At 45.0% G+C, this 11,432-nt stretch overlaps 1 protein-coding gene across 1 annotated transcript in view; it reads left to right on the forward strand.

Annotated features, from left to right (window-relative positions):
• tgfb2 (transforming growth factor, beta 2) overlaps positions 1-11,145 on the forward strand; it is a 32,896-nt gene extending 21,751 nt beyond the window's left edge. The window contains exons 3-8 of the mRNA XM_071545635.1: positions 5,874-6,037; positions 8,973-9,105; positions 9,215-9,325; positions 10,012-10,189; positions 10,589-10,742; positions 10,987-11,145. Coding sequence (XP_071401736.1) covers positions 5,874-6,037; positions 8,973-9,105; positions 9,215-9,325; positions 10,012-10,189; positions 10,589-10,742; positions 10,987-11,145 — 899 coding nt within the window. The remainder of the gene's footprint in view (positions 1-5,873; positions 6,038-8,972; positions 9,106-9,214; positions 9,326-10,011; positions 10,190-10,588; positions 10,743-10,986) is intronic.
• The last annotated feature ends 287 nt before the right edge of the window (positions 11,146-11,432 follow it).

Raw genomic sequence — 11,432 nt, forward strand, 5'->3', positions numbered from 1 at the left:
GGTAGATCGTGCTCCAACACTTTGTTTTATACTATGTTGAGTGATAGTAGACTCCATGCTAACACTTTGTTGTGCACTATGTTGAGTGATAGTAGACTCCATGCTAACACTTTAGCATACACTATGTTAAGTGATAGTAGACGCCATGCTAACTTTTTAGCATACACTATGTTAAGTGATAGTAGACTCCATGCTAACACTTTGTTGTACACTATGTTGAGTGATAGTAGACTCCATGCTAACACTTTAGCATACACTATGTTGAGTGATAGTTAACTGTGCTAACACACTCTTATGGAAACAGTGAAAGTGGTCCCTGCTAATTCAAAACAGTTTTTTATTTACAGTTATTTTTGTATCATATTCTGTGTACATTTTACCAATCTACAAAAAACTGCCAGATTTAGATGCATTTAACATTGCTTACTATTTAGCTTTAGAGCTCATTTTCTTACTTTTGAGATAATGCTAGTGGCCTATCACTCAACATAGTGTACGCTAAAGTGTTAGCATGAAGCCTACTATCGCTCAACATAGTGTGTGCTAAAGTGTTAGCATGAAGCCTACTATCGCTCAACATAGTGTATGCTAAAGTGTTAACATGGAGCCTACTATCGCTCAACATAGTGTATGCTAAAGTGTTAGCATGAAGTCTACTATCGCTCAACATAGTGTATGCTAAAGTGTTAACATGGAGCCTACTATCGCTCAACATAGTGTATGCTAAAGTGTTAGCATGAAGCCTACTATCGCTCAACATAGTGTATGCTAAAGTGTTAACATGGAGGTCTGGAGCCAACGATCTTCCGGGGACACATGGATGATTTTGGTGTCTGTGTTCTCATCACTTAACGGCTAAGTTGACCAACGGGACAATCTCCCCGAAACTCACCGTTTTGTCCACATAGCACACGCTTCAGTGTTTTGCCATTGCCGTGATGTAATGGGAGTGATGAGTAATGAAGTGACTGATTAGAGGGATCAGGGACTGTGTGTCCGCTGTGTGTGACAGGTCTCATGTGACATCAGCTTTCCTCCGGGAAAGAGAAAAGAGGTCTTAGTCTGCTTTATGAAAGTGCAGCACCCACGACTGTGTGTGTGTGTATATGTGTGTGTGTGTGTGTGTGTGTGTGACATCACTCGCCTCACTCATGTCCTAGTTCCTTGAATGCGACGGGGCGATGCGCGCACACACACACACACACACACACAAACACACACACACACACAGACCACAGCGGCGCCAGTTGTGGTGGATCATTTTCATGTCAAGTTCGTATAAATCAGCGGTAATGTGGTCTGACTCTGCTTTATGCCGCCGAAGCTTCAGGCAGTCGAGCAGTGGTTTTCTTACCCCCCCCCCACCACCACCACCACCCTCCCAGAATTCCCCAGTAGATCTTACATTACTAGAATTCCCAAATGTATTTCGATGACAGACGATCTGCGTCTGTGAGCATATGCGTGTGTAATCTGTGCTGAGTGTAATTTGTGAATGTATATCAAGTAGTTGTGTGCATGCTTCCATGTGCATGTGTGTCCATTAGGGTTAGACCGACATATTGGCCCAGTATTTGGTCTTTTATAAAAAATTGAATATCGGCCAGTCAGTGATATGATGGAGGTTCCTCCCTGACCACAGCTACTCAATATGTTGTATTATTATTGTTATTATATCAGATGTCTGACCAGACAAATCATTCCAGTGTGGTGTGGGAGGATTTTTACTCAACAGTAATGGAGAGTTTTAGTGCCCCATGATGGTCTCAATGCTGTTTCAGAGGCTTTTCCACCCCGACGAGAATAATATTCAGAATCCTCAGAAGTTTTTCAGAATATGGAACCCGGCGTTACAGCACATCAAGGACCAATAGAACTCTCCCCTCTTTGTATAACGCGCCCTTGTACCCTTTTGTAGATGAGCAGTGAAAACGGTAAAATATGATTGAGAATGTTGCCCTAATGTTTTTCCTTTTTGTCTTATTGTTAGTATTATTCATTTATATATTCATTTATTTTAGGTATTGTACCAGTCCAACTGGTTTCAGTATGTCTTGTATGTCTGATCTTATTATGTATGCAAAGCCACTATAAAGAAAATGTGCACAAAATATCAGATATCACAATATCAGTATCGGCCTTCAGGAAATGAATATCAGTCGAACCCAAGTACTGAGCTGTATTTGTGAATGTCCGTCAGTTACAGTAGTTGTGTGTGTGTGTGTGTGTGCGCTTGTATGTGCATGTCCATCGGCCCAGCTGTGGCCCGCCCCTGAACCTCTGGTCAATGCGGCCAGTGTTGTGTTAAAGCACAGCGGACTCATTCATGAGGCTCGGCAGCAGTTTGTGTAAACACTCCGCCTTAAGCTGGCCCGCCGGGAGCTGGAAGTGTGACTTTCTCTGTTGACGGATGGGAAGGAAACGAGCAAGAGCATCGTTAGTCTTGGCTCATCCGCCCTCTTTCCTGGTCGCTGGGTAGTGTCAGTCGACTGGTCGCCCCGGCAGCAAAAACGAGCAGAAGGATACTAATAAAACATGCTTTCGAATTAAGAATCCATTCAGTTTAAGAGCTTACAATAGAGAATCGGTGTAGTGTTGATCAGTTTTTATGCTTGCCAGAAGGTCCGGCATATCGGTGCCGGTGTGTCTAAGAGCCTGTAGGATTTTCATTAGGTCCTTGTCTGAAATGCCGGTGTAGTAACCCTTATGGTCCAGCAGAAGTTACTGCTCCAGCTGACCCAACAAGAGTGAGGAGCTTGTGGCATGGTTTGCAGGTTATTTGATTTATTAAAGTTTATTATGTGAAGTGTTTATGTAAGTGTTGAAAGGTCTGGAATCTGTAAAGTAGTTCTGATAGCCATCTAGTTGGTGTTTTCCACGTGAGTTCAGACTTTTCGGACACCTTGTATTAAAGGTCCCATATCGTGGAAAGCGGGATTTCCCTTGCCTCTGTGATGATAAAGGAGTTGGATGGTCTATCTAAACATGGTGAAAGTATCAAAACGCAACTAAATCCACACAATCCATATTAGAAAAGCGAGCCTCTAAACGAGTGTAGGATTTTCATTAGGTCCTTGTCTGAAATGCCTGTGTAGTATCCCTTATAGTCCAGCAGAAGTTACCGCTCCAGCTGATGCTAGTTTTCACTGCAGTTGCATTGGAAGATTTTTTTCCATTTAACATTTCTCTACAATCACCTGTGGAATGGCAAGTTCTGTCATCATCAGCCATCTCTGGATTTGACAAATCGGTATCAGCCGTACCGATTTGGAAGTCAACACGTTAACATTGTTCCCCATGGTTGGGAAAAAATTGCTAGATTTGTGGTTAGGCGCTTTTGACAAATTTGCTAAATGTAGTGGCGAAGTCGCCAAGTTGGCAACAGTGTTGCTGTCTGTTAGCAGTAACATCGATTTAACTGCGACCAAATGTAGACCTCCATGGCCAAATATGGACACACACTCTTTAATATGAAATTTCATTTTTAGCTTCTCAAATATGAATGATTTCACTGGACTTTTTGTCTGAAAAATTCATGCTAAAAGACTGTAAACCACATCAAAGTGTGTGTGTCTGGTTAAGTTGTAGTTATTATTGGGTGATTTTATTTTATTTTTCATTCTTATATTTTCAATTCCCGAGACACACAGCTGGCAAGCATGTAAGTACCGCTAAGCTAGGTTACACTTGTACAATAAAGAAATAATCAAACTGCATCGTATCCATCATATCAGAGGTGGACGACGCTGACTGTCCGATATCTGGTTTTTAATAAAAGCCCAATATCGGCCCCATATATCGGTCTAACCCCAGTGTGTATGTGTGAGTGCAGTCTGTAAAAAAAACATAAGAAGAGAGGAGGGAGAGACATACGCAGAGATAGACCGTGTTGAAACAGAACACCAGCAGAGGTATTTCATAGGTGGATGTGAGAGTCCCGAGTATTGGCTGGACAAACAGGGTCAGAGGTTGAATTAGACACAGTAAACCCGTCCACTGGATTCTTCTGGGCTGCGGTGGATTTCCGCTGTCTACTCACTCACATGCACGCTCAAAATCCACTCACTTTTTTTTTTTTTTTTTTTACTTCCATTTGCTTTTCGGTCGAACCGAGGCGAAAACACTGTCTTCTTGATAATAATACGAATAAAAACGGCTCTCATCTGCTCTTTCGAAACTCTCCAAACTACTGAATGACGTACGCTCTCTCTCTCTCCCTCCCTCTCCCTCCCTCTCTCTCTCTCTTTCTCTCTCTGTTAATCAGAAACAGCATTACCGACGCAGTACACAAAATGTACATTCTCAAAAACACAACAAACACCAGCTTTTACATTCAAACCATATTGAGATCATAAATTATTTGGTTTGAAAACACGCTCTTTGCCATAAATCTGTCTCTGTCTCTCTCTTTCTCTCTGTCCCTCCCTCTCTCTCTCTCTCTCAGCTGGTCCCAGTCCATCTGTCTTGATGGTTGCTGTGGTTGTATACTCTCTCTAAACAAACCACGGTGTCTTACTAATCCCGGGCTTCTGCCTTACGTTACAGCCATCAATTTAAGACCTCCGGGCCTCCTAATGCACCGTGGTGTGGGACGCTGTCAAACACTCCTCCACCGCACACATGGTTTCCAGTATTACGTTGTGTGTGTGTGTGTGTGTGTGTGTGTTCTCCGCGGCGTCTGTCAGACATGGCAACGCACATGGCTGTCAGTGCTGAGTGTGTGTCGCACCCGGTCCTACTGTGTAAGCTTCTGTCAAACACTTTCACACACATGGTTCTTAGTAGTGTGTGAGGGCGATTGTGCCGCAGCTACTGTGCACTGAGCACTCTGCGGGAGTGTGTGTTGATTTGTCTGTGGGTGTTTAGGGTTTCGACTGATATGGCTTTTTTTCGAAGGCTGATGTCAATAGGGGTACTTTGGGTCGACGCCGCCCAATGGTGATATTTTGTGATATTCAAAACCTTAAAACTTTGATGATTTTTATGCCAAAAAAACTACAAGTAGTCAGTGTTTACTGCAGAATTCTATTCTTTTCAGGCTGGAAAAACCCTCTGAAACAGCATTTAGACCATCATGGGACACTAAAACGCTTCACTGACTTAAGCCTATTTGCCACGATCTGCACTATACTGTACTGCTTTAATGGGGTGTGACCAATGTGGGGTTTTGAAGGCTGATACCGATATTTTTGGATTAAAGCTGCCAGTAGCTGATTTTGTGCCGATATTCAATATCTTTAAATTTGCAAAAATTACAAGTATTCAGTGTTTTCCTCTAGGAATTTTATCCTTGTCAGGGTAGAAGATCCTCTGAAACAGCATTTAGACCATCATGGGACACCAAAACTCTCCACTGAAACCACAGAGACCAGCCACTGCCTGGCTGATATCTGATATTAAATGAAAGATATATCGGTCTGACCCTAATGCGTATGTGACTATACAGTTTACAAAACATTTCACATGAGGTAATTATTACCACGGCTTTGCTGGCAAACAGAGTGAAGTCAGCATCTTTGTGTATCTCTGAAATTACTGTTTTCGCTTCTTGTGGACAATTACAAAGAATCCCTTCTCTCTCTCTCTCTCCTCAGCTCTTATTCTATTACCTTTCCTAGCATTTCCTCCCTCACATGATCTGTGGTCACAAGAGTATTGTCAGGACAATAACAGCCAGACCTTTGCACTCATTTTTGGTTGTAATGAATTGAAGCTTAAGAGTGTCAGTGTAAGCGATAAATTAAGAATCTCTCACCACTGTCAATTCTCTCTCTCTCTCTTTCTCTCTCTCTCTCTCTCTCTCTCTCTCTCTCTCTCTCTCCCATACACACATACATACCCAGAGATCAACCAGTCTCCCTCCTTCCTTTCAGATGTCATCCCTCCCACCCACTACAACCCGTACTTCAGGCGGCTGACGTTCGACGTGTCCTCCATGGAGAAGAACGCCTCCAACCTGGTGAAGGCTGAGCTCAGGATCTTCCGCCTCCAAAACGCCAGGGCCCAAGTGTCTGAGCAGCGCATCGAGCTCTACCAGGTAGATCCCTCCCTTCCCTTCCCTATGGACGTTGATCACAGACCAGGTTTCCCAAAAAAACATTTAAGAGATGGGATTCATTCATGCTAGGAAGGACTATGGCTTTCCTTTGAGGTTCCTAGTCTTGAACGGGAACTGCCCATTGTTCCGACGGCCCATTATTCCGAAACCCCAATAGTCCCGAAAAATGTCCACCCATTGGACCGAAAGCCCATTTGTCCGACAGCCCGTTATCCCAGAGGTGGTTGGGTTGAGGCATGGGCTCACTGAGGTTAGGGTTAGAGCAAGCTTATGGTCAAGGCTGTCAGAAGCCGCGGTTGTGGATGGAGCCAGGCATGGAGTTTTCGGACTATTGGGGTTTCGGAATAATGGGCCGTTGGAACAATGGCATGGCACCCAATGGGCTGCCGTCTCTGCTTCAAGCTGGCCTGAAAAAGGCCGTAGAGCCATTTTTGAGATCGGTTCTGAGTGTGAAAATCCATTTGGGCCAGACTGAATCCTATACTGGGGGACACTACGTGAGGTGGTCAATATGTGTGAACATTGATATGGGTGGCCCAAAGTGAATAAGGGCTCTAAATCATGCTGTGAACTTGCTAATTGAGACCCGAGTCTCAGCCGTCATTTTTGTTTAAGTGTTTAAATGCGAATAAGGAGCTGGCTTTTCAGCTGTCCATTAGACCATGAAAACGCCTTTGGGCCAGACTCTAAACAGCATAATCAGATAGTCTATGTCCTGTTTAGTATATAACGTGCGTGTTTTGGGTGGCCCATGGTGATTTAACCCGTGAAAAGCTGGCCTGAAAAAGGCTGTAGAGCCATTTTTGAGATCGGTTTTGAGTGTGAAAATCCATTCGGGCCAGACTGAATCCTATACTGGGGGATATTTCTTGATACAGTCTACATGGTGCCATGCCATTGTTATGCCCGTTATCCCGGAGGTGGTTGGGTTGAGGCATGGGTTCACTGAGGTTAGGGTTAGAGCAAGCTTACGGTCAAGGCTGTCAGAAGCCACGGTTGTGGATGGAGCCAGGCATGGAGTTTTCGGACTATTGGGGTTTCGGAATAATGGGCCGTCGGAACAGTGGCATGGCACCGTCTTGAACGCATGAAGGTTTTGAGGACTACCACTTAAGTACACGCTCAAACACAGCCATTTCTCAAAGTTTCTAAAATTAAGTGCATTTGCTCTTCATATGAACAGTAAAGGTGGGCGCAATGGATCAAATCGGTGCTATTTGTGAATGTAAAACACGGCGAAGAATTCAGACTCGCGATTTAGCCCTACAGTCATCATCCGTCGGCCTGTCTGCACCAGCCAGTTCCCATGCTGTGTTTACATCCAGACCGGGGGGGGATGACAGCTGGGCTAAACACAGCTCCAAACAGGGGGATTTTCTCACGCAAACACAGCGGCTATAAATGTGTGAGGGAGGATGGACGGGGCCGGGTACAAAGAGGAGGGAGTTCGCGCCGGGGAGGTGAAGACCCCGATAACGTCCGCCTCGCATCCATCGGTCACACTCACTCATTCGCGCGTATACACAGTGAGAATTCACACCTCATCGAAAAATGTCCAAATATTTCCGCTGCTACGGTGGATTGTGTTCTTTGCCGTGATGAATGATCCCCCGTGATTTACCTATGGATTTAACACTGAAACGACTCCTTTAAGGGGTAATTTATGACTTATATCACCATATGTTCATGACCAAAGCACTGCCATGACGTCCTCAGGTTTCTGACACAGATTCGCCCCATTTGCCCAGATTAAATTCCGGTGTCAGTATGGTCACTAGTGGGAAATCTTCTCCACACAGGAAAAGACGAATCCAAAGAGTGAAATCCGAACTGTCCCCTAAACAGCAGCAGCGGAGCGCTCCGTCCAGAGAAAGACTCACCAACGTTTGATCGTTTGCCTCTCTCGTTCCGTCGAGATCCTTTGGTATAAAGCGTCACAAATCTAGCCGCAGGTTTTCCTCAACCCATCGCCACCATCTTGTAACACTTTTGATCATCTCCAACGACATCTACCTCCATTCCGATCCCTCTTTCTTCCACATTCTGCCTTTTGTTGGATTTCCCACACCAAAGCCGAGCAGCGGATCTCGGTAAACGCAGCAGGAGCAGTGTTTTACACATTAGGCAGGGGACGAGCCAACATAAACACATGGTTATGAAGGACAGCAGAATAACAGCGATCTGTCCGGCATCTGTTTCCGTTCCCTCTGCTCCTCCCAGACCTGGTCAATCGATCAGGGAGATGAGAGTAGTCTGCTAGACCTGAACGGTTCAACCAGGAGAGTCTCTCCAGGTTGCCATTATTGTGTTACTTTATATATATGTTATTTATATTGCGTTTTTATGTTGACGTATCAGGGATATTATGACTAATGCGCATACTTTTGCCAATGTACAGCATGTGATGTCGAAATCCCTTATGCTGTAAGCCCAATGTTAAACTCTAAAAAAAACAGTGGATTTTGGGGGTCTAACAGAAGGCCAACAAGCTGGTAAAATAATAATCTGCCACATTTTCATGAATATAAATTTGATTTTTGCTCCTCTCTTTTATATTTGCTGTTCTAAACACCCGGTGTCTGGTAGGTCTTTCCTGGGAAAAATCCTGTGGCGCATAGGAAGTGATGCGCTTTATGTTTCCAGTTCATTTGGAATAAACGGAAGACGAACTGGGGAGTTAGCATGAGTTCACACCAAGCATGTCTGGAGCGGTTTATTTGACCTCTGGAGCATTTCCTCCTTTAGTTCGATTTGCTTGTCCAGGTGAGAACAATGCCGCTCAAACTCGGATGGCACCAAATTAGGCCACCGAGACGCCTAAAAACGCGAGTCCCCACCCAAGAGACATGTGGCGTGGTTCATCAGTAGTGAGAAGGTAATCAATTTCATGTCATCCTCTCTTCTGCGTCCACAGATTTTGGGACACAAAGACCTGACGTCCCCAACACAACGCTACATTGACAGCAAGGTGGTGCGAACGCAAACGGAGGGGGAGTGGCTGTCTTTCGATGTGACGGAGGCGGTCAGCGAATGGCTGAACCACAGAGGTAAGAGCCTGTCGCATCCATAATATACTGCAGCACATTCCTGATAACTTATCAAATGAAAAAACGTGATTTCCCATCACGTTGTGACACTAATCTTGTCATCCCACAGACAGAAATAGTGGATTCAAGATCAGCTTGCACTGTCCGTGCTGCACGTTCGTACCATCAAACAACTACATTATCCCCAACAAGAGTGAGGAGCTGGAGGCACGGTTTGCAGGTTATTTGATTTATTAAAGTTTATATGTAAAGTGTTTATGTAAGTGTTGAAAGGTCTGGAATCTGTAAGGTAGTTCTGATACCCATTTAGTTGGTGTTTTCCATGTGATTTCTGACTTTTAAAGGTCCCATATCGTGTAAAACAGGATTTCCCTTGCCTCTGTGATTATAAATGAGTTGGATGGTCTATCTAAACATGGTGAAAGTATCAAAACGCACGGTCACCAACTAAATCCACACAATCCATATTAGTGCAGCGAGCCTCTAAACGAGCCGTTTGGACTTCCGTAACTTTGTGGCGTCACAAAGGTTCGCTCATTATCATTTTTGTAAGAAATAATAGACTAACAAAGTGTTTTTTTCAAAGCGGTTGAGCGGTTGTCATTGTTTATTACCGGAGAGTTTTCCCTACCTGTAGCCGCCGGGCCGCGGCGTCTCACGTTTCACTCTTGAAACAGTTAGCCAATCGGAACAGAGGGTCGTTAACATTAATGAGCCTTAAAGACACAGCGACAGAAACAGCCTGTTCTTGGTAAGGCTCAGAGAGATGCTGGAAAATGAACGTGTAAAAATGGATTGAGAGTCTTTTTGGTACATGACACCACACACACAGCTTTGAATGGATCTCAAGACGGCCTAGAATTTGGGACCTATAAGTCATTTGTCATCTTTTTGTCGTTTCTCCAGGTATTGATGACAGCTTCCACGGCGGGGACCTGAAGGTGTTCAAGAAGCGGCGGCACAGCGCTCAGGCTCCACACCTGCTCCTCATGCTGCTGCCGTCATACCGGCTGGAGTCCCAGTCGCAGTCCCCGCACAAGAGCCACCGATCCAAGAGGGCTTTGGACGCTGCCTACTGCTCCAGGTAATTGGATCAGACTCACAGCAGCTGGTCCTGGGGTAGTTCTTTGATGAAGGCCATGACATGAAGAGTATGGTGATAGATATGGGTTTTTGAAGGCCGATACGGATACTTTTGGATTGAAGCTGCCAACTTGTCAGAATTGTCCAGAATTCTTGTCTGGGTGGAAAAGCATTTAGACCATCATGAGACAATAAAACTCCATTGGAAGCCACACTAATGAAATTCTTTTAGGGTTAGCAACTTCTTCAGGCAGGGTGAGGCAGGTTTAATTACAGGTTTTGAGTGAAATCCTAATCCCAACCCAACCCAAAAAACAAGAAGCAAGTCCAGCCATCACTTCAGATCTTGTCTTCTGCAAACTCACTTCTCTTCTTCACCCCCCCACCCCCCACCCCGCAGAAACGTCCAGGACAACTGCTGCTTACGGTCGCTGTACATCGATTTCAAGAAGGACCTGGGCTGGCGGTGGATCCACGAACCCAAGGGCTACAACGCCAACTTCTGCGCCGGGGCTTGCCCATATCTGTGGAGCGCCGACACCCAGCATTCCAAGGTACCAGGGAAGGGGGGCTAAGGGTTAAACAGATCAGCCGGGTCAGAGTAGAGGAAGGTCAGAGCAGCAGTGTAAAGCAGATGTAAAAGTAGCTGTGTCTTCTTCGTCTTTAGGTAATAGCAGGACGTTTATCTCATCTTGACACATTTCTGCTTCATAATCCCCAATGCCTGTGTCACTTATGGAAGACTCATGGAAGAAATGCTGGCTCTTGATCTGACGCTCGTGTTTCCTGTCCTGCCAGGTCTTAGGCCTGTACAACACCATCAATCCGGAAGCATCGGCGTCGCCTTGCTGCGTCTCCCAGGACCTGGAGCCCCTCACCATCCTCTACTACATCGGCAAGACCCCCAAAATAGAGCAGCTCTCCAATATGATCGTCAAGTCCTGCAAGTGCAGCTAGGAATCGTTACAAGCCAGCACAAGCACTCTCTTTCCTTCACACGAACACACACACACACACGTACATACATACAGTCAAACTGCAACCATACTATCTCTTTACATGCACTATTATACAAGCATATTCAATCTTTCCACACAGGCACAGACGTCAGGTGCGGTGTGTTGGAGAATATAGGTACAGAACAAGAGTGTGCTCATGCAACCCACGCAGCAACGCACGTACAATAAGACACATACACACTACAGGACTAGTGTTGTCACGATACCAGGATTTTGACTTCAATA

Source organism: Centroberyx affinis, unplaced genomic scaffold (genome assembly GCF_046629955.1).
Source record: "Centroberyx affinis isolate AG114_WGS23_722 - 3 ecotype Tasmania unplaced genomic scaffold, CSIRO-AGI_Caff_v1 ptg005006l_1, whole genome shotgun sequence".
Lineage (NCBI taxonomy): Eukaryota > Metazoa > Chordata > Actinopteri > Beryciformes > Berycidae > Centroberyx > Centroberyx affinis.